Source organism: Eumetopias jubatus, unplaced genomic scaffold (assembly GCF_037043125.1).
Source record: "Eumetopias jubatus isolate StellerSeaLion01/CBP00866 unplaced genomic scaffold, mEumJub1_p1.0 scaffold_10, whole genome shotgun sequence".
Lineage (NCBI taxonomy): Eukaryota > Metazoa > Chordata > Mammalia > Carnivora > Otariidae > Eumetopias > Eumetopias jubatus.
Genome location: NW_028274816.1, coordinates 104,295,595 through 104,319,562, shown reverse-complemented (window position 1 = coordinate 104,319,562; position 23,968 = coordinate 104,295,595). Strand labels below are relative to the sequence as shown.

At 41.0% G+C, this 23,968-nt stretch overlaps 1 protein-coding gene across 6 annotated transcripts in view; it reads right to left on the bottom strand.

Annotated features, from left to right (window-relative positions):
- Window positions 1–1,129: 1,129 nt before the first annotated feature.
- The window catches only part of FBXL20 (F-box and leucine rich repeat protein 20), a 105,824-nt gene continuing 82,985 nt past the window's right edge, over window positions 1,130–23,968 (bottom strand). For 2 of the 6 annotated variants that reach the window (XM_028089814.2, XM_028089815.2), the window contains exons 7-15: window positions 23,050–23,145; window positions 20,832–20,958; window positions 19,092–19,166; window positions 16,944–17,074; window positions 14,894–14,954; window positions 13,455–13,499; window positions 11,573–11,629; window positions 10,023–10,235; window positions 1,130–2,333 (exon numbers count right to left, since the gene is read on the bottom strand). In XM_028089814.2, the coding sequence (XP_027945615.1) occupies window positions 2,121–2,333; window positions 10,023–10,235; window positions 11,573–11,629; window positions 13,455–13,499; window positions 14,894–14,954; window positions 16,944–17,074; window positions 19,092–19,166; window positions 20,832–20,958; window positions 23,050–23,145 (1,018 nt within the window). In that variant the 3' untranslated portion in view covers window positions 1,130–2,120. Of the gene's footprint in view, window positions 2,334–2,534; window positions 4,083–7,342; window positions 8,496–10,022; window positions 10,236–11,572; window positions 11,630–13,454; window positions 13,500–14,893; window positions 14,955–16,943; window positions 17,075–19,091; window positions 19,167–20,831; window positions 20,959–23,049; window positions 23,146–23,968 lie in introns of those variants that run through there. The other 4 variants (XR_003607103.2, XR_003607101.2, XM_028089818.2 and 1 more) reach the window with 4 other exon arrangements.

Here is a 23,968-nt window from a genome sequence, read left to right as displayed (position 1 = left end):
TAAATAAATAAAATCTTTAAAAATCCTGGGGCATCTGGGTGGCTCAGTCGTTAAGCGTCTGCCTTCAACTCAGATCATGATCCCAGGGTCCTGGGATCCAGCCCCACATTGGGCTCCCTGCTCTGCGGGGAGCCTGCTTCTCCCTCTCCCACTCCCCCTACTTGTGTTCCCTCTCTCGCTGTGTCTCTGTCAAATAAATAAAATCTTAAAAAAATCTTTTTTTTTAAAGGAATGAAAGGAATAGAAAACTCTTTAGGGTAGGGAATTTTATTTATGAGCAGGGAGTCTGACATGGGGCTTGATCACAGGACCCTGGGACCATGACCTGAGCCAAAAGCAGACACTTAACTGACTGAGCCACCCAGGTGCCCCTAAAAAATAAAATGTTAACAAAAAAATAATGAGCTGTATCTTATTCTGCTCATTTTTAAAAAAAAATTTGAGAGAGTGTGTGTGTGCACATGCGTGAGAGTGGGGGCAGGGGGCAGGGAGAGAGTCCTAAGCAGACTCCTCGCTGACCCCAGCTCAGGGCTGCATCTCATGTCCCTGAAATCACGACCTGAGCCGAAACCAAGAGTCTGATGCTCAAACAACGCTCAACTAACTGAATGAGCCTCCAACTCTTGATTTTGACTCGGTTCATGATTTCAGGATTGTGAGATTGAGCCCCATGTTGGTGCTCTGCACTCAGCGCTCAGTCAGGAGTCAGCTGGAGATTCTCTCTCCCTGCTCTCTCTAAAAAAAAAAAAAATAATAATAATAAAATAAATCTTCAGGAAATTTCAAACACTGAAAAGAGAAAACCCATATGCATGGAGTGGAAGACAGGCCAACGTACCCTCTTAAAAATATCTGCTTAATTCCTTATTGATCAATTTACCTCAGTTACCACTGAGGGGGCCTAGAATTCCATAGGGCTCCCCAGGGGTGTTTCACAGCAGGGTAGATAACTAGAGATTGAAATTCAGCTTGCTGACTTGGCTCCACTGCTCATTTCCACCAAAAGGACAGGGACCCCATTGCATTGACCTTTATGTATCTCTCAACCTAGGAGCCTCTAGCACAGACTAGATCCTAAAATATTTGTTGACACGAAGGGAATGAAAGCAGGAAACAAGTATCTACCATGTGTCATTATCATCTTTTTAATCTTCACACTCTAAAGTAGGTACTGTTATCCCCGCTCTACCAATGAAGAACGGAGATGGAAGGTCAGCTGGCTGAGGTCATTCGGGTGGAAGTCAGGCATTCCAGCTTGGAGCTTGTTTTAACTATTATACTACTCCATCATCATTCCTTCCTAGTCAAGGTGAGGGCAATGCGCTGCACAGATAGGGGACTCAGGTTGAATTGCTGCTGTCAAATGAATTAAAACAAAGGTTTTTTAGAAACTCTGATTTATATTACGTCTTCTGTTTTTCTCAGAGACAGGTGGAGTTCAGGGTATTAAATAAAGGCTCTTAAAAAGGTATTAAGCCTATTAATAAATAAAGGGTATTAATAAAAGAATATTAAACAAATACAGGATGCCAAAAAGAAGGCCCTTCATTCAGCCTCGAGAGCCTTTGCACTTCTAGGGCTCAAGGAAGTTAAGAATCACAGCTCCGAGTCAGGCTATTTCCCCGGCAAAATGAGAAGTCTCCACAGCTTATTTCCTTTAATTACATCATAAAACAAAATTAGAACATACAGGAAACAGTAATAGTTACATAACAATTTACTTTATATATTTATATATAAAAAAATTTTTCTTTTAGTCCAAAGATTTTAAAGCAAAAGGAATCCTCTACTGCCACCTTGGATTTTATTTTAAATAACCCTCCCCCCTCCCCCTTCCTCAGGCGCCAAAGTATTGGGTGGAAGCAGTCACTTGGACAGCTAATGGAGCCTGGTGTGCAGTCCCCGAGTCGGGGACCACGTCAGCCCAGGGAACGGCTGAGCGCGGGGCGGGCCAGGCCTGGTGGAGAGACCGGCAAGCAGCAGCTCCCGCACGCTGAAGCACGCCGGGGCAGGCCGGACGGCTGCAGGAGGCTGGGGCCGCAGCAGGGTTTGGGATCAGACCCTGCCGGTCAGCCATTCTCTGCCTTCTGTCCCCTCGGGGGGAGAGGGGTCCGAGGGGGTTAGTGCAGGGATGGAACAGCCCGGTTTGAAGGTAAAAATTTCTCCCGCAGCACCATTCGCCCACCATCTCCATCCTCCGGCAGTCTGACAGGCAGGGGTGGTCCTCCCAGCGGAGCTCCACACAGATCTGTGCTCTCAGGGTCACGGGAAGGTGGGCAAGGCTGAGGAGAGCAGCCGGGAACCGCCTGCGGCAGGTTACCTGGAAGCAATTCCTGGTAGGAAAAAGGAGGCAGCCAGGGTGGGAGGCAGCTGAAGGCTGAGTCATTAAACAAGAATGGAGGAAGGCAAAATGCAGAAGAGGACTTCCTCCCCCGGACCGACCACCCAGCCGTAACCCTTCCAAGCCTTCGGACTGGGCAGTCACAGATCCTCAGGGGCCGGCTGCAGAGCCGCGGCAGGGGTTTTAGAAAAGCCCCCCCCCCCCCCCCACGCAGCTCCTGTGGAGCCCCGCCCCATGGAGCTTGTGTGTGTTAGAGGTTAGCATGGAGTTTGGGGGTAGGGTGAGGAGGGGAGTAAGAGAAGAAATCTCAGGCTCACCTCCTTCCTGCACTTATTAGAAAGTAACAGTCATCAGAGAAGCACAGGTAAGATTCTTAAGGGCAGGAAAAAACATGTAAACCCAGAAAAGCAGCAGCAAAGGTTTCACTTTTTACAGGTCTATTATATAGCACTAGGAAAGAAAATCATTCAAGTCTTTGGGGGTGTGTGGGGGGGTAAAGTAATTAATCAAACCATGCCAGTTAGAGACTCCCTTTTCAAGTTAGGATTTTCTAAGACTTTCGGTTGTCGTTCACTAGTGCCATAAGAAAAAAAAAAGGAAGAAAGAAAGAAAGAAAAACAACACAGAAATAATGACTTCAGGGGCTGAGAAGGGTTAGGCTAAGGTAAGAAACACGTGTGTGAGCAGCAGTGAGACACAGATCTGAATTAGTGAAAATAAGCAGTAAGCAACGGTGACAAGCGGAACTTCGTGGGGCAAAGATTTCTTCTTCCACTTCAATAAATAAGACATCACTTCAAAGATTTCCCTGGGTTCTTGGGGTGTGGCCGAAGAGAAAAGGTATGTGTCTGGACACCTCTCTTCTCCCATCTCTTCTTGGGGTAGGGATTCTCATTCACTGCCTACCTGCTCCTGCCCTGGGTGGGGGGAGCCACACCCAGAAGCACTGGGCGTTCTTTGGGGGGTGCCAATCCCCATCTGGGCGACTGGTCGGGTGCGTGGCAGGCAGAAGCCCTCCGTGCCGGTGAGAAGGGCATGGGAGTTCACAGGATGCAGAGGAAAGCAAATCTACTCACATGCGTGAGGCAGGTGTTTCTACATATTCGGGACAGATGCTTGTACCTGAAGCAAAGTGCCCCAGTTCCAGAGCCGATTCTCTCCTTTACTTTCAATCTCATTACCATTTCCCCACCCCAATTCTTCAAAACAAGACACTGAAAAACACAGAAAATAAGAGTCCATTGACACAGTTCTGGTTGCTCTTTTTCCTAAAACGGCAGTGAGACACCTTGGCTGAAGAAGCACAGACACTCAACACCTGCGAACCAGACTCTACCGGGGGCTTACTCAAAAAACGCATGAGGCAGAGATGGAAGAAGCACATTATGGAATTTCTCTTAATATCCCACGTGAGCTTGCCCAAGACATTTTTTTTTTTTTCCTGCTGAAAATTAAGTGTAATTCTGTTGGGCTCCAAAGATTCACTCAGACTCAGCTGAGAGGTTCTTATGGACTTTCCTAAGGGTCAAAGCCTTCAGAGATGCAGATTTGATGTTCCTAAGAATAAAAATGGACAAAGAGAGAGACTTGCCTTGTGAGGGGGAGTTGCAGAAGCCCTTCATGCAGAAAAAGCACTTGCCTCAAATGGTAGTTTCTGGCAAATAGAGTTTGTCTCAAGTGAGAGGGCAAGCTTAGAGCAGCATGTTCTTTGCTGGAGAACCAAGCTGTTCAGTTAGGGCACCTGGATATAGCAAATACAGCCAAATGTTATTCCCAAATTACCTGGGTTAATTATAGCCAACTGACATGGTCTTATATAGTTTTCTGTATCTTCCAATATTACAGTTAAAGTTTATGATAGAAATAAAGGTGACGGGAAGCTTAGACTCCATATTTCCCCTCACCCTCCTACTGCTTTAGGGTTCTTCGGTCCAAGATCATTGTAAAGGGGAGGGTTTGCTTCAAGACCTCCAACCAAACATCCTCCCCCTCATCTCAAACAAGTCTCAGCTCATTCACACTGCCTGGGTTTGAGGTGGTTAAAGATCCTAGAACTGGTGGACAATCTTAAAAAAAAAAAAAAAGTTCCAGAAGCTCAAAGAATACCACTGAAAGAGTCCCTCAGCCAGGATGTACAATGGGGATGGAAACCTAATCTTAGACCATGCACACAAGGAGGGAAAGGCAGAATAGACCCATTTCCTTTAAGCCCCTCCTCTCACACTGGCAGCACCTGCCATAAGCAGCCCGTGACTTTCAGCACAATAAACATTAAACGGCCAAGGGTCAACCATGATCCACAAGTGTTCCTCTTCTTCAAACCCACAGTTCCCTAAAGATATGCTGCCCACACAGGCAGGCAGGCAGCCCCGTCTTCCTTCCGGTGCCACTCACACTTCCCTGCAACTTCAGACCAGGACAAGTTCCCGCATAACTTGTTTACCCGCCCCCCCCCCCCCCGCCCCCGACGGCATGAGTGGGCCATCAAACCGGTAACAAAGCATTTTACAAGGCAATTTGGAGAAATAAAGAACCCGACTGCTGTAGCATTAGAGCTGTATTGAACAGTTCAAATGGTTTGGAAAGCCCAAAATAAAGCATCATAAAAATATTTGCCAGGTGTCCCTCTAAAATATGTGCTGTAAAAAAAATGTAAAATTTCTGACTTATAGGTCTGCTACATCAACTTAATGGATGTGGAAATTTACAAAAACCATTTAAGAAATATTCTTACATATCCAACAGCGTGATTTCAAATTTGGTAAGCAAACGTCCAAGACCACCCGGTGAAAAATGGCTTGAACCACACAACAGTTACTGTATTCAAGGCTGCCCAGAGATTTTGCTTAGATCAGGACAAGGACCCAAAGAGGAAGCTAGACTGGAGACATTGAGAATAAATCAGCAGCATCACTGGGAGTGAGATGGAGGCTTTAAATAGAACACAAGAATGAGTACAGGAAGAAAATGGGAGCAGTTCAAAAAAAAAAAAAAAAAAGCTGGGATCACCTTGATGGAGCCAGTATAGAGGCCAGAAAAGATACTGATGTAGCAAGTGATGCTGGAAAATGTAGGGGTGCTGCTCGGAAAAGAGGTGATCTGGATGTTTAATAACGTTCTCCACAGACAAAGCAATAACCCCTCCTGGCTACCTGCAGATCTAGGCAATAGCTCTGAGGGTACCTTCTGACTTATCCCGAATCTCTCCATTCACTTTGTATTTCTTCATCATAGAAGGTGTAGAGGGCCGGGGCTCTGGAGTCAGACAAATGGGCCAAGAAGCCTTTCCTAAACTCTAAAGCCTTACTGAATTTTCAAAAGTATTCCTGATAATTAAGACAGGATGGCGGGGCCCTTTCCACCTGACTAAAACTTACCATGTTGTGGGTTCTTAAATTCCCGGTACATTTCATCAGCTGGCGTAGGTTGCAGATTGGCATAAAAAATCTATTTCCTTCTAAGCTTGATGGGCCTGAAGTTTTCTTGCGAAAGGAACAAGGCCTGACCACATACAAGCACAGTGCTCACACTCCTTTTTTCTCTCACTGGACTGTGCTCTTGGCCCAGACAGGTAGGGATCGCCTGAGCAAGTCCACAGGGACCTGCACGTGGGTCCACTCTTTGAGTTGAGAAACGGCATTTCCAAGATGTTCATGTCCTGGTGAATAAGGTCTTTTACATTTATGTACTTTTTAAGTAAAGAAGTACCTTAAGGGCCTCAACTGGTGGGCAATTTAAACCCATACTCACTAATCAATAACGGTTTTATGGTCAATTTGTTCAGGCAATACTAAAAAAACCTTAATGTGTTAGAGCAGATGGCCCCTAAATATTCTTTTTACTTTTGTTTGAATGAGTGACCTGGGGATCTGAATATTAACCACATCTGGAAGTGTGTGTGCAAGTGTGTATATTTGTATGTGTGGGGTATAACCAGGAGAGTGAGTCTCACTTTAAAAGGTATATCCTTATGCCAACTGTACTCAAATAAAAAAAATTTTTAAGTATATTCTTCATATGATAGTTTGAAAAGAGGATAAGGGGAAGGGGGAATGAAAAATAAAAGTAATTTGAGCGTTTAAAAGGGCATAATAAAAAAAGGATTTAAAATAAATTTAACATGCAAAATAATGGTGGACGGTACAGATTTCTAGCATCCTTTCATCGAATTGCTTGTGGAGAAATAAGTCATACTTTATTTTTACATACGCTGGCAGAGCTAGCACCTGCAGCATTACAAGCCTTTTAACAGCCTGGATCATGCAGAAGATCTAAGATCATGGCAGACTGCACAATAATGTCCTAAAAGACCAAAAGGAAAAAGAAGGTGTCCTATTAAAAACCACATAAGGTTTCTAACTTTGGGGTTTAGAAATCTACTTCTTATACTTTAGAAACTCATTTTAGTTCCCTCATCCTTTATGACTTTTGGGGGGAAGGAAGGAAGCCTCTTCTTTGCCTCTGAGTCATGGGCACTGAATACGTGCCTTCAGTTCTGCTGACCATGCTGGGCAGAGACACTGAACCCCCTGCTTCCTCTCAAAGCCTTCACCTGGTTACCCCTGTATTTCATTCATGGGAAGTCCGGAGCACAAGAAAGATAGGGTTGACAGGTTTTGAAATGGTTCTGGTCCTTCAAGGTACCAACATTTGAGATACACCATCAACACTGACACAGTTGACCACCTGTTCTAGGGTCATTCTTGTATCCCTGATAGGCTGGAACGGGGCGGGGGACTTGCGGGGAGAAACTGACCAGCTAGACGGCACAGCAACTCTAGCAGCGCTCCTACTGAAACAAAACAACCTCACAGACACAAATCAGGGATGCTACTGCTCACACCTAGATTTCAGTGAACATCCGACATGTCTGGGCTTGGGTGTGGGGTGCTTTTGGGCTCAGTTTTGGGATTCGCCATTCCACTCTTTACTAATAATGCATTTTTCTCTCCTTATTAAGTTAGTGGAGTCTGACGGGAAGAAAAATGTGCAGGGAGAACATTGGGCATATCATGCGTATTATTATATATCACAAGGTATAACAGAAACCAAAAGGCAAAGTTTGTTTTCATCAAAATAGTTTTAACTCAATTTCTTCTCATACCATTTCTTGGTTTTGTGATAGTTTCCCTTCAGACTGGCAAAGATTCAGGCAGGGTCCCCTAATGGTAAAATTTAGAATTAAAAAAATATTTATTGATAATGTCTCTTTTAAAAATGTTTGGTAACCCCAACTAATCATCCAAAATGCACACTGTAAACACAACGGCAAAAGAATAACAACTGAGTGTGAGTAAGCAGACAATGAACAGGTGACAGACCGAGCAAGAGTGCAGGAGGGAGCAACAGAGAACGAAAGACAGGTGCACAAGTGTGCTAGAAAGAGTGACAATTTGAGTGAGTAAGTAATCATATTTGGACCGCAGCGATTTCAGTGCAACCATTTAGGAAACCTCTGGGCCAAATACTTAAAACACAGGAGGAGGAATGGATGAGCCTTCTTTGGGAGCATGCTCAGCATGTTGGCATGGGAACAAGGAAGCACAGAAGCGCTGTAGTCATCCCATGAGAGATGGCTACCATTTATAGGATGCAAAGAATTTTTCTTTCTGGTCCCTGGATACAACACATATTGTTTTTCTATGCTTTCCTTGACCCTGGAGGACTGCAGTTGCTGTTCCAAAATCACCAAAGAAACCCCTTCAAAAAATGAAGAAACTGCAAGCGCAGTAACACTGCGTTGGCTGGAATGCCCCCTTCCCTCCACCTTGCCTATGATTTTCTTCTTGGCATGTCCAACAGGAATGGTTAAGTTTTACCAATCCACTTGATAAAGCCAGCATGGGCTTCAGTCCCCTGGTCACAGAACTAGAGTGGGTGGGGGTGAGGGTGGGTTTGCATGTTATGTGTGGCTCTGGGGATCTGGACGCTGCCCTCACTTTGTAACCCTTGCCCAGAACACTGGGGTTGCTTCCATTGGAGACTCCATTGTAACTCTAGAAGTGTCATTAAATACTCAGTTCACCAAGGTTGACCACCTCCATTGTCATAGGATGATGCAGCATCTGCAGAATCGCTGTCTGCTGCCCCCTACTGATGGGGGTGGAGTGACAGGTGCGAAGTAGGCGTGGACTTTAATATTGGGCAAATGGGTCTGAAACAAGACAGAAACATTACTAAGAGAGAGGGCTAAAACAGAAAAAGCAACATTGCTTTTCAGAAAAAACACAGGGGCTGAGTGAACATGAAAGCAAGGCAGAGGCTGAGTACCGGTCAGGATGTTGAGAGACCTGGGTTCTGCTTTGTAGTATTCCAGATTATTCTAAATGACTAAATAGCTCACATAACTTTGGTATCTGCTTTTTAATAATAAAACTGGGGAAAAACGTCATACTAATCTCTTAACCTGTCCCAAAGGGATTGCTAGTTGGATTCCCAAAGTTGAAAGAAACTATACAAGCTTAAAATAATTTTTTCCAAGTCACTGTGGACAATGTTTCTTCTGATATTTTCTTAAAAACCTAATTATCCACTTTTAAAAACATACTGCTAATTTTTAGTACATAAATAGTTTCTGAATTCCTACCACACTCAAGGCACTGTGCTAGTTACATAGGGGGTACAAAGATGGTCAACACGGAAACCCTGCTCTTAGGGAATTTAACAGTCTAGACATAAATAGCTAAATTAAAACGAAAAAATGTTAAGTGATGATTTGAGAACAGAAAAAAGTCTTGAGGACTCAGAGATGGAAGACATTCTGGACAACCAAGGAGGTCTAGGACCCCTACTGCAAGGAGGCCACAGAAGAGGCTCTGGTTGGCCTGTAGCTCTCTTTTGGTGTAGAAGGAATATGGCTGCAAGGCTTCCCCACTGCAGTTATGCTCTCAGTCCTCTAGGTCAGAAGGGAGAGGAGGAACTAAGGCCAACTAGAACTCAAGATGAGGTTTGGTGCTCCTTTATGCACTCAGATGCCATATGGCCAACATGGATGTTTTTAGACACTGGTTGTAAGGGCCTAACTAAGCACAGTGCCTTTCCCACAGCAGGTGTGAAGCAGATGTTCCAATAAATGTCTGTTGAGCTGAATAACCTAACATACAGATTCATCCATCCTTTTATAACCCCCTTGCTGGCAACCTGTCTTCCAGTCATTTGACTACGCATGGGTCTCTTTAGTATGGAAGATGGGGCTAAAAGGTAAAAACAAAACAAAACAAAAAAACCCTACTTAATCCATTTGTTGTCTTAAAAAAGAACCCCAGCAAAAGGGTTTGATGTGAAAGGAAATACAAATTAAATTCTTAAATCCCATTTAACTAAGTATTTTATGTTCTTTCTTTCTTTCCTGAACCTGGCATGTGTTTTTGACTCTGGGCATGTTATTAAGCTCTGGACATTACAGGAGAGACTCTGCTGGGAGAAGACCTACTTTCTTCCCCTCAGTGGGTATTTTCCCACTAAATTTCCATCTGGAACAACAGGTAAAAACTACCCTTAGGTTTGCTCTCCATTTTTTTTCCTCTTTGCTGAATGTCCAAGTAAATATAAAAATCACAGGAATCTAAATCTAAAACAAAAACAAACACAAACAAACAAAAAGGAAATGGAGGAGGGAAAAAAAAGAAAGAAGGAAAGGTGCTAAGAGCACCAGAGCTGGAGAGTGTGCAGCCGTCTTTACCCTGAGTCTCTTGATCCCAGCTCGTGTGATCTGCTGGCAGTCATACAGTTCTATCCGCTCGAGGCTGTGACAACTCTTCAAGTGCTCCAGGGAAGCATCTGTGATTAATGGGCAGTTGTCCAGTTCAATCACCTCCAGCTGGTCATGGGCGCAGGCCCCATTCCCCAGGTGACGAATTCCATCGTCTGTGATCAGCTCACAGTGAGACAGACTCTGCAGCCAAGTAGAGCAAGGAGGACACTGAGACATCTCATGGCATTCTTCTAGCCCCTAGCCTGTGCACAGCCAGAAAGGACATCTTCTGGATTAGATTGTGATGTATATGGAGCCATCACCAGATCCACGTGGTGAAATGAAGAAGAGCAAACTAGAGTTGCTGGGGTTCTGCTTTTGACTATCAATGACTGACGTTTCTGTGTGTGATTCTTTTTTGGGGAGGGGAGGAGGGGCAGAGGGAGAGAGAGTATCTTAAGCAGGCTCCATGCCCAGCACGGGGCTCAATCTCACAACTCTGAGATCATGACCTGAGCCAAAATTAAGAGTTGGACGCTTAACCGACTGAGCCACCCAGGTGTCATTCTGTGTGTGATTCTAAATACACCTTGTGAATTCATGCAATGACTTTTAGTTCATGAACAAAACATGATACCCACCCCCCAAATAAATTAGCACTTTTCTACTGGGACAAGAGGGGCTCAAGTTTTTCTTGAACAAAACTTTCTGGAATTTGGACTAAATACTGAATACCTGGTACAGGAGAATGTCCAAACAGTTAACTAACTGAAGATGATTCATACACTTGTCAGGTGTGGTCATCTTCACACAAATCCCTTTATCAATTTTCCATAAATCCCTGGTTCCTCCACGTGAAACTCAGAACCCCTTGTCCCAATTCTGGATAGTAACATACCACCAAATACACACAAAAAATGAGCCTGGACACAAAATAGTTAAGCAGAATGCTTTCCCACAATGTTACTGGAAATAGTACCAGACAACACCCCTAGTAAAGCCTTGATTAGTTCTATTTTACAGGATCATTTAGTCTCAAGGTGAAGCAAATTTTATTTTGGGCCATCTTGTCTCCTGGATCTCTGAAATGTAATTAATTAATTATTTTTAAAGATTTTATTTATTTATTTGAGAGAGAGAATGAGAGAGAAAGAGAGCATGAGAGGGGGGAGGGTCAGAGGGAGAAGCAGACTCCCCGCTGAGCAGGGAGCCCGATGTGGGACTCGATCCCGGGACTCCAGGATCATGACCTGAGCTGAAGGCAGTCGCTTAACCAACTGAGCCACCCAGGTGCCCTGGATCTCTGAAATTTAAACATCATTCAGGCTAAAGTGTAATTCATGTGGGAGGGAGAACTCATACTTTCCATGTCACTTTTCAACCTCCCAAGTATTGATACACAATCCCTTGGTCCTCTATAAATTGGCAATTTATAGAAATATGCTTTCCCCAAATGGTAGCCAGACACCAAGAAGAAAGTAAGAGCTGGGTTTTGATTAAATCCAATGAACACATAAAACTTAAAAAGTCAAACTTACCAACACTTGAAGTCGAGGACAGTGTATAGAAAGTTGGATTAACGTGCTATCTGTTATCTGAAAGAAACATGTGAATTTATTATGGGTATAATTCCAAAAAAGCTTCATGGCTGTACCTCATTCTTGAGTACACTTGTATTCTAAACTGATATCCTGATATTAATCATAAAATAACAGAATCTTAAGACTGAAATCCTATTGGCTACTTGAACCTGTTCTTTGAACAATGTAGTCATCTGTAGTCTTCATCTTTGAACAGGTCTGTTGAAAGTTCTCTTTTGTTTTTGAAATGAATGAAAATCTGTCCCTTTGTGACTTCTACCCACTGGACTTTAGCTCCTTAGAACCACCACAGAAAAGAATCAGAAGATGCTGCTCCATGTGAAAAACGCTGCTCAAATGTGAAAAAAAAATTAATGTGAAAATATCCTCAAATTTTAAGTATATTTGGCCTGTATTTTATAAGCCATGCCACAACTCTGATTTGATGACTTGGGTGTCAGGTATTTTCCTGAAGGTGGCAGAAAAGGGGCTGCTGGAATCTGGGTTAACTATGAACATTAAAGAAGAAGGAACTCTTGAAGGAAGAACAGTCTTTATAGTTATCTTAGGCTGGAAAGTAAATCAGTGCTTCTTTTCAAATGTTCCTCCAACTCTGAAATGATGATGATGTCTATTAACATACATAGCTTCACAGGGGCTAAGAAATGGTGAGGGATGAAAGGTTGGGGAGGGAAGGTGTGTGCACATCACTGAGAGGGAGTAACATTGGAAAGGACACACAGGACACTCAGGCATATGCAAAAGGTAGATGGATGTGAACAGTTTTAGTTTATTATTATTTTTAAAGATTTTATCTATTTATTCATGAGAGAGAGAGAGAGAGAGAGAGGTGCAGAGGCAGAGGGAGAAGCAGGCTCCCCAAGGAGCAGGGAGCCCGATGCGGGACTTGATCCCAGGATCCCGGGATCAAGACCTGAGCCAAAGGCAGATGCTCAATCATCGGAACCAACCAGGTGTCCCAAGTTTTAGTTTAGTAAGAATAGTTGCTAAAGAGTATCTGGATAACAAGTAATTTAGAAAAAATTCACCCCTATAGTTACTAGAAGTATCTTTATTTTTACCATTAAAACGATTTATTTATCTTCTTTTTACGAGTCCCCCTTCAAAATTTCTCTCTGATCAACTAGTAATCTTAAAGCTCTTATAACTGGTAATAAAAGAAATTGCTGTTAAGGCAGTATTTGGTCAGTCTGTCTGCCCAAAAGGCAGAGTTGGATCTCCACGGCTAATGATGTAAGGGGTCCATGGTCTCATTAAACTAAAAAAAAAAAAAAAAAAAAAAAGGGCAGTGCTATATTGTCCATGTGATGGGGCTTTAATTATTTACTAGTATTATAACCCTGTAGGTTTAAGAAAACATTTTAACATCTTTATGGCCTGAATGCTTGGGCCTTCTTTCTTTCCACTGGTAACCTTATTGATGGCATGTATTTTCCTAGTTCCTTAGCACGTACACCACGCACTTCTGCCTGGGATGCCTGGAGGACACCTCAATAAAGTAAGAATCAGCAGTGCCGCCAGGCACTACACGACATTAGAGTAGGGAACTGAATGTTTTGATATGCATGTATTATGTAAGTTTCTTTTTCTTTTTTGTAAGTTTCTATCATACTGTATTCCTTTTATTTTTTTTAAGATTTATTTATTTTAGGGGGAGGGGCAAAGGGGGGAGGGCAAAGGAGAGAATCTCAAGCAGACTCCCCGCTGAGCTTGATCCCACGACTCTGCAGCTGAAACCAAGAGTCAGATGCCCAACCAACTGAGCCACCCCAGGCACCCCTATGATACTGTATTTCTGTGTAAAAATCCACACTCTTACCTGAACACACTCTTCCAAGTCCATTTTTTCAAGCTCATGGCAATTCTACAGAATACAAAACCAAACATTATAACACGAACATTTAAAACATGGGAAAATTTAAAGCCAGAAAACTAAGAAGTAGTATTAAATACACTGACAAAATCTTTTGTCATTCTAATGTCACTTTCTGCCTTCATTAATCACACATTTTATTTTATTTTATTATTATTATTTTTAAAGATTTTATTTATTTGACACAGAGAGAGAGACAGTGAGAGAGGGAACACAAGCAGGGGGAGCAGCAGGCAGAGGGAGAGGGAGAGGGAGAAGCAGGCTCTCCGCTGAGCAGGGAGCCTGATGAGGGACTCGATCCCCAGGACCCTGGGATCATGACCTGAGCCGAAGGCAGCCACTTAACCGACTGAGCCACCCAGGAGCCCAATCACGCATTTTATTTTACTTTATTTTTTTTTATTTTTATTTTTTTTTAAAGATTTTATTTATTTATTTGAGAGAGAGAGAATGAGAGATAGACAGCACGAGAGGGAAGAGGGTCAGAGGGAGAAGCAGACTCCCCGCTGAGCAGGGAGCCCGATGCGGGACTCGATCCCGGGACTCCAGGATCATGACCTGAGCCGAAGGCAGTTGCTTAACCAACTGAGCCACCCAGGCGCCCCCAATCACGCATTTTGAAAGGCCTTGATCACAGTGGAAATTTCTCAATTATTCTACGTTTGAGGTATCTAACATCTTCTAAGTCCAAGGGAATAAATTTTCTGAACATTAATACCAAGATAATACAGATCGTTCCAACCATAAATAATTTAATGAAAATGATTTCTTTGGAAGAATGGAAGGTAAGCTTTGTGTCCTCACTGAGTTATGCCATGCACTGCCCCCCCACCCATTAGTCTTCCATCAATCTGCCTGAAAGCAAATGTTCCTCCCCATATTCCATTACATACTAGTTAAAGACAGTATAATTTTAAATACTACTATTATACAGTGATTTATAAACCATTCCAAGTATTTATTCTGGAGAACACAAAAAAATCTCTTAAACCGTCTCCATTTAAAATCAGGCCCATATGTTTCTTTCAATGTTACTCTCACCCACCAGTCACATACCGAACAACCAAGAAAGTTTTTTTCACGAAGCACTAGGAAGGCCCTCCCTAGTTTACCATCAGTGAAAACGTGGCAAATCAAGTCTAAAGAAGGAGCATCATATTTACTCCAATGCACATCTGTATTTCCAGAGCAGTCTGTGTTCTATGGGCCTACAGCTGCAGCACGAGAATGTTCAGGCCCACCAGCCACAGAGAAGTGCCCTCACACCCCACACCCTCCATTCTGCCGCCATTCTACTTTACCCTCAATGCTCACTCTTCTGAAATTAAAAAAGAAATAAAAAAAAATTCCAAACCAAACCTACAGAACCTGGAGAAAATACTTACCCTGGCCAGAGTGGTAAAGCCTACATCTGTTAATTGGGAACATCTTGCCACTTCTAATATTCTGTTCAAAAAAAAGCAAAGTGAAAGTCAAGCCCCTTATTCCCGGAAAACTGGGTTTATTAGAACAGCAAGAATTTAAGAAAACAACCTCCTATTCCCTAAGCACTGAATCATAGAGTGACATAAACAGCTAAGCAAGTCTGTATACAGATCTTGCCATTCATTTTCATGGAGTCATTATAAAGTGGTCCTGTAAATACCACCACATTTCAGGGTGATGCAATCAGAAAAATGTAATAGAAGCTTATAGTTAATGCGAAAATGCATGAAAAATGCATTTAAAAGCCTTCTTGATGGCATACTGCTTACCCCCAGAGGGCAGCCTGCTCCTAGAAAACAAAGGAAATGGAGCTAAATACTGTTTCAATTAATCTGTTGCTCAAGGAAATTATTCTCTTTCCCTATTTTACATGAAGGTTCACTCAGATTTAAATAGCTTTTAAAAATGCTATGAAGGGACTGGTTAATTACAGGCCTGTCCCAAGTATGAAATTCCATACTTATGAAAAAATGCCCTTAAGCTTCCTGCCTCCTCCCACAGGCTCCCAGGGAGGCCCAGTGCAGAGGGCTGAGCTGGCAGCCACTCTCCTACTCAGGAACTGCTAAACATCAACCGAAATACTAAACCACAGGACAGGGGAATCAAAAGTAGCTCTTTTCTGTGCAAAGTTTGGTGGCATCTGCACGACAGTACCAAATAACATCTTTATGTTTGCTTACAAATCACTTACTACATGAGTTGAAAGAAATAAAGGTACAGTAAAATAAATCATTATCAACTACCAATCAATTAGAAATGAATATCTAATGGAAAAGCATGATCTGACTAAAGCTAACTTTTGATTATCATATTTGAGAGCGTTTCTGTTCAAACAATAAAATAAACCATGAAGGAGTAAGGAGCTGAACACTGACTTTAAAAGAGAAAAAGGTAACGTGTAATATTTTTAGGGAGGAGTCCGGCTACCTCCTTAGCCCCAGGCCTCTGATATTAATTTTGACGAAGTTTATAATCTATCAAGGAATTCTGATAATCCAGGCAACTTTTAATAACTATGGTTAGGCCCCTGCCCAGGTGATAACAAAAAGCTTTAATAAAGTCATATGGGTTCACAGTGATTATTATATGTGGTTTCCTGGGCTCTAGAGCCAGACTGCCTGAGTTTGAATCCTTGCTCCTGAACTCACTAGCTGTGAGACCTTGAACAGGTTACCTGACCTCTCTGTGCTTCAGTTTTCTCATCTGTAATATGGAGATAGTAACAGTGCTTATATGCTATTATGAGGACTGAATGAATTAATATTTGCAAATCACTTAAAACAATGGTTAACATATCTAACATGTAAGTACAATAAAAGCTCTATTTTAAAAACAAAAAAGGTATATGCAGATCATCCCTATTTATTACAAAATAGCACCGTTGTGTGCTTTTACAGAACCAACATGGGTTTGGAAAACATGTACCTGCTAACATGGCATTCTAAGTAAATATTCAGCCAATCCTATATTTAGGCAAAGAGGAGGAACCATAGAGAAATCAGGCTTGCTCTAAAAGACCACGAGCACAAAGGAGTTTTCCTGCAGGGCTGGTTTTTCTTTTTAAATACTTATTGCTAAGTACCTGGCATCCTTACTGCAAGGTAAATAACCACAGGGTAGGCCTTTAAAAACTTTCTTCAGAAAGGAATTACATGGAAGTATTAATAAGAGAAAATGCCTTTATTTCATTTCTCAAGTAATGAAATAAAATGTTTAAATTTTTTTTTTCTAGTATGGAGAGCAAGAAGTAGGAAATGGGGACTATCACCCCTTGGTTTAAACCAATTACATGTAATCAAATGAGGTACAAAGCAAATAGGTTAGCATCTAAAAGGGTAGTAGCCTTGTAGTGTCTCCCTTAAAAATCTCAAAGTTCCAAGGAATAAATTAGGGTGAAGAAGGCCTTTGTTCCTTTCCCCTGGTTTTTTGAGCTAAACAAGAAATGTTTACCTAAGCCGTGGGCAGTTCTGACCTAGAGCATTCAGGATGGCATCTGTGATGTTGGCGCAGCCGGAGGCACAGAGGGACTGTAACTTATGGCACCCTCTGCATATAGTAATGAGACCTTCATCTGTGATTTGCTAAAAAATAAGAGCAAAAAACCCCCACAGATATTAGTAACGCAGCAGAAGAAAAAGAAGGAAAAAATGTTACCTGGGAAAATAAGCACCAAAAAGAAATAAAACCGATTTAATATCAATCAGGTAGCAGACCTAAAAGAAAATGAACACACTGTTTCTCCTTTTCAGTTCCTTTTGATTTACTTGTGAGAGAATCTGCGCTCATTTCTTTTCTTAAGTAGGCTCCACGCCCAACATGGGGCTTGAACTCACAACCCTGAGATCAGAGTCACATGACTGAGCCAGCCAAGCATCCCTGTGCTCATTTCTGGTGTAAAGGGAAGAAGCCATAATGGGATTCTTTTAACGTAATGGGGCAGATTCAATTAAATTGCTTTATCAGGCCAATGAGAATTTGTGTCACATATTAGGAAAGTATTGTAGAGCTGTGCCGCCTGTTCCTTCTTAGTGTTTTCAAGTCCGTAAGGGATCACGGAAGAAAGAGGATGGACTGAGAATGTACTTTGGTCACGTCAACAGTTTTGGGGCAGAAACGTGAAGTCTTAGGAATGAGAATCATTGCATCACATTCTACAGAAGGAATGCCTTATATCCTAAGATCTGGGTGAAGGGAAAGAGTAAAATAAATAGATGATAGAACTGGTTCTTTGTGCTTACCGACTGTGATTTCTGTCTGCTGGAAGGGTCAAGGAAATGAAACTAAAACAGCAAACGGTAGGTGCGGCATACATGTGTATGTAACATACATCCACACAAATACATAGAGAGTGTATCTGTGTGTCGATACATAGACGTAAGATCCAAACATCCCTGAGAACGGTTTTTTCCTATCACTGCAAGATGATGATTTCATGTTTATAGCAGTTGTATAAGCTCTTCCTGTCAGGCCAAATATTCCAAATATTTCGGTTTCATAAATGAAAGTAGGCAAATTCTGAGAGTTAGCAACTATGGTAATCAGAATTAAAAGAAAGCAGTGATCAGACTTAAAAGGAATGTCATTCCTTTAACTCAGTCTTCAGGAGCCTCCCAAGTAGATCATTATCAGCACCATCCCTTAAGGGCTGAAGGGGAGGTTGCTTCAATTGCACAAAATATGGCCCTTTATGTGTCACTCTTTTTTTAATGTTTCTTTTTTTTATTATGTTATGTTAATCACCATATATTACATCATTAGTTTTTGATGTAGTGTTCCATGATTCATTCATTGTTTGCGTAGAACACCCAGTGCTCCATTCAGTACGTGCCCTCTTTAATACCCATCACCAGGCCAACCCATCCCCCCACCCCCTATGTGTCACCTTTAAACAACCGCTATGGTCTCAAGTTTCAGGAGATCATACAAGAAAAGGAGGGGATAATGAGCAGAAGTTTTAGCAAAAACAAGGCAAACCTTCAACTCTTTTTCACTGCCATGAGAGGCTCTCGCTGCGAGGCAACACATAATTGTAATTTTCAAGGCAAGAGAGAAAAGCTAAAAGTGTATTGTCAATGTTCTAGGACCCTGAATAGTTTCAGCAAATTCTCTGAGCAAAATGCAGGGGTTTGGGGATAGACACAAAAAAGCTGACAGTCTAAACAAGCCCAATGTGAACTACAACTACTACCTGGAAATAATTTAGAGAGTACATTTTGCTTGTCATCTGTTTAGATCAGTGGTTCCCAATAGTTATGACTCACTGATAGATCTTCATTGGCATGACTGCAATTAATTAATCAAAAATATTCTAAGTATTACAGTCTGTGAATAATTCACTTCTAAAAAGCAGAAAAGAAAAGGGGTGGAGTTATAGCTTATTTGGAATTCTGCATGAGCTATCTTCTAGATGACTTATGTCAAAAACCTTGGGCGTGAGTATCGTTAAGCATGCAAACGATCATCTGTGTGTCCCCTGTGTCCCCTGTGTCACCCCACAGGGCTGAAGTGGAAAAAACCACCGGTCTTGATGACTGAAGCTTGTACAATATCACTGCACTGAATTACAAATACAAAAGAGTTGTGGGAAGGACTGCTTACTAAGCAAGTCTGCAAGTTCAAAGTCACCAGTTCAGGACAGTGTGCACCTATGTACTTGAGAGCTTCATCTTCTAGCTAGAAAAATTAAAAAGACAGAAAAAAATGATTACTAACATTGTTTCAAGGGATAAAGATTTAGGAGTATACACATTCACCAATATATTCTAAATATAGCCAACCAGGTTTCAAAGAAGAGTGTACCAGAAACAATGACCCTTGGTCACATAAAGGGGTAATTCATGTCATTAGTATGGTTATCAGTATTTTTCATCAGTTTCAACCACATCAAATTCACATGATCATCAAGTCAAGGAAAAGATAAAATAAACACTGCCTAATGTTTATGGATGTTTCTTCTGATAAAAATTAAGTATGCCTCACAGCATTTTGCTCAGGGATTATGAAGCTAAAATAATTTTCACACTTCTATACTTCCTATATAAAAAGTTTTTTTAAAAACAAACTTTGGGAAGCAGAAGCTGAGAAAGGAATCCGGTTTATCTGCTGCTGGAAGATCAGTGCCATGCGTACAGTGCTGAGAACAGATGGCAAGTAATTGATTATAATGGTGCATTCCAATCAATATTTTTCAGGATTCCATAAATAACCAGAAGCTCAAGCTGTTGTTTTAAGGCAGTCTTACTTTCAAAGCTCTGTTTCAAACAATGGAACTCCTCCCATCATGGTGAAGGAATAAGGGCACTTTTTTTTTTAAACTTTATTTTAAAATTTTGGTTACAGTTTCATTTTTGTTTTCTTAACAAGTCTACTGTTTAATCTCTCGGGATTAAAAAAAAACAATTATTAAGACCCTAAAGAATTAAACAACAGAGGAATGTCAAGGGAAGGCACAACTGTCCCATTCTCTGGGGTATAAGAGTTATTCCAGTTTAACACCTAGCTTCAGAACAAAATGAATTTTTATATTTTCTAAATGAAATAATGTACAACCACCATCTTCTAACATTCAAAAACAAAGCTTCATCTTAAGTTTGGTTAAAAAAAAACTTTTTTTTAACAGGAATGATGGCCGACCTTAGTATGTAGCGTGTACCTTACAGGAATTTTTTTTTTTTAAACAATCATAACACAGTAATAATGGAATAAGGGCACTTTTAACAAATTCCAAGGCATGGTTCCAGTAACCATTAATAAAATAATGTCACAAGAGCTTAGCCCTACTTCGTCAGTCACTTCTAAACTCACTTTTATTTCCTTCGAGATGCTGCCATGTCAATTCCTTTTTTAAATAACAGTAAAATATGAAGATAGTAAAATCTTTAATGACAAAACGTGTTGGGATTTGTAATGTGACTGGCAGGAAGTAAACACCAACACTATAAAATGTACATTCTGTATACTTGGCACATTTAACCTGGTAGTTAAACAACTAGTGAAAATTGCTAAGAATGCTTTCCTTGTGTCTCCAGTTCAAGGTCTCAGGCAGTGACAACATGGCGAGTTTTCTTCTCAGATTAAATTGCATAAGATGCTTCCTGCCTATGGTGCATGTTCAGTGTGATTTTGTCTCCCCATCTTGCCTCCCCTCAAAAATTTTATCTTTGGTCAGATGTTATTTCTTTTCATAATTTTTTTACTCTAAGGAAGACACTTTAATTTTTGGTAAGCATGTATCTTTGGTCATTAATATACAACTACATATTCCTCCAGCCAACATCTTTGGGCTCCCTTCAAAGTTCACAGTTCTTCTAAAATTCACAAGACTACATGGAGTATTACCTGTGTGCAGCCTTTTAAGAATAAGGCCTTGAGACCCCCACAGCCTCTCACTAGTGCTTGGATGCCATCCTTGGTTACTTGGTCACACCAGGAAATGTTTAATTGCTCCAACAGTGGACATCCCTCACTTAGGACAAAAGAAAATGAAACAAATATATGACTAAATCCATTTCTAAAGGCACCAAAGTCTCACTTTACTGGCTATTTATTCAGGGAATGGCTACAGCCCCATGCTTTCCCACAAGGATATGCTCATTTACTTAACACAGATTTAGAATACAGGCAATCTCACAACAACAAAGCATATTTATTAATGTTGGTTGACTTCAGGTGGGACTATATCACAGGAGGGCTATCTCAAATCCAGCTAAACTAACAAGCACAAAGCACAAAATTTTTTGTTATGTTAATCACCATACATCATTAGTTTTTGATGTAGTGTTCCATGATTCATTGTTTGTGCATAACACCCAGTGCTCCACGCAGTACGTGCCCTCTTTAATACCCATCACCAGACTAACCCATCCCCCTCCCCCCTCCCCTCTAGAACCTCAGTTTGTTTCTCAGAGTCCATAGTCTCTCATGGTTCGACACAAAGCACAATATTGTTTTTCAGATATATTAGACTGCTATGGAGGTTTATCCTTTTCAAATATATTCTTTATGCACTTATCACATGTTTAAATGGTCTCGGGAAAGGAAATGGGAACTAAGTGACTGTTCAAGTTAACAGAGTAATTAGTGAAGAGTTTAGATTCAGATTCTTTATCAAGTAATTCTATTACTTATCAAAGTAATAATGAAGACGTTTAAATTCTTATTTAAAAAGTTACAAAGGATCTATAAATTTTCCTTATCTGTGAAGTCTCTAGAGTACGGTCTCCATAGGCTAAATTTAGGCTATACTGTGTTTGATCCCTGCCTTCTATCAAACATCAGTATCATCTTTGATTTCACATTTGAACTATGCAGGAATCCCAAGCTCTATGACATTCTTTGGAAAATACTGCTTTAATTGTTTTATAAAATGAAGGCAGGGGATCCTGGTTCAAGTCCATTCTTCAACATTAATAGTGTGACTTCAGACAAGTCACTTTAGGAAACCTGCCTGAACTTCTCTTAATCTAAGATCAGCCATAGCCTGTGTTCTCCCCAAATGGAAGCACTCACTTCTTATAACACTGTAGTATGACAACATGTTTATTATTATTTTTTTCTCCCATTACACTCTGAGCAGCTAAAGGGCAGCAACAATACCTTATTCAGTGAGGTTAAATCACAGTACCTGGCATTCAAAAATGTTTTAGATTTTCTTCTCTATAAGTGTCTGCCTATCTGCCTCACATGGTTTTCAAATAAATGAAATCATTTATGTGAAAATATTTTATAAACCATAAATGCTGTTGTATTATCCTATTTATTATCCCACATGGCAAATGGGCTTAGAAACATATGTACTCAGTATTCATAAGGAAGGACTAGAAGCCCTTTTTAGAATACTTATACTCAACTAAATCTATATTTCTTCTCTTAATAGCTTAATTTTTACTATTTACGAGCATAACCAATACATGGGACCATAATTACCTGTAAAAGACTGACAAAAAAGTGAAGCTACAAAGAGAATGGGCATTTCACCCTCCATTTAAGGTACACCTTCTGTAATGTACTTTAAAAAAAATACATTAATATTAAAACAAAACTTACTCTCCTAAGCACTTTATATATATTAGGTTGAACCACACGAAGCCAAAAGTTGTCAAATACTGGCAACTTTGTATGGTTTGGCCTAATATTATCAATTATAATTCTGTTTAACCCCTAACAACAGGACTATGAGATGATAAGGAAAAGCTCACAGGGTTATATTTGTTCAAGGTACCTGGTTAATCACCTGATTCCAGAGTGCTGTTTTGATCACTAAGCTATAATGATATGTGGCATTCTGGGGGGTGGGGGCAAACAAGCCTTCATAGAAATCTAATCATTCGTGTATACGCTATACCAGTCTGCTCAGAAATCCTAGTTACCTCTAGTCATTTCATCTGAATGTGTTCTGTAATTTGGGCAAGTGATAAAACAAAAGATCTATTCTGAACTTTAGTACATATCCATAAAACACAGTTTCCTTCAATTCCAACTTTATTTCAGTCATTTGAAATAAAAAAAAATCAGTATTTGTTCTGATTATTGGATACTCTTGTTATAAGACATTTACCTCAGAGCTTTAAGAGACATGTTTGTTATTGATGTACAGGAAGCCAAGTCAAGGTGCCTGAGTTTGGAACAGAACTTGCTAAGGCTAGTACATGTACTGAAAAATGGAAAAAGGAGAAAATAATGAATAAACACACAGGAACACATCTTTAGTACGTCATACACAATTCTTATTAAACACGTGTATATACATAAGAACTGTAAAACTTCCATACTCCAAATAAAAGCAGTTATAAATCCTGGGACTTTTCACATTGAGGAAGAGGCAGGTGCCATTCACAAAGAAGAAAGGCTGTGCTGTGTATGAGAATTAGCATGAGGGGATGATGATGCTTCATTCTCATTTGGAAATAAGTTTAACAGCAAACTACCTATGTGCTCATAGGAGACCTATATGCTTTTTGCAAATACAGAAATACCAGAAAGCTAGCTTATTAGAACTTGCGAGCAAGTGATGAAACATGAAGACTGAAAGCTCTGTCTCTGTGCTTTCATTTATTGTTTTTTTTTTTAAAGATTTTATTTATTTATTTGACAGAGAAACAGCGAGAGTAGGAACACAAGCAGGGGGAGTGGGAGAGGGAGAAGTGGGCTTCCTGCTGAGCAGGGAGCCTGATGTGGGGCTCAATCCCAGGACACTGGGATCATGACCTGAACCAAAGGCAGACGCTTAACGACTGAGCCACCCAGGTGCCCCTCTGCTCTTTCATTTACTTTTATTTTTTAAAAGATTTTATTTATTTGAGACAGAGAGAATGAGAGAGAGAGAGAGAGAGAGAGAGAGAGAGAGCACATGAGAGGGGGGAGGGTCAGAGGGAGAAGCAGACTCTCTGCTGAGCAGGGAGCCCGAAGCAGGACTCGATCCAGGGACTCCAGGATCATGACCTGAGCCGAAGGCAGTCACTTAACGAACTGAGCCA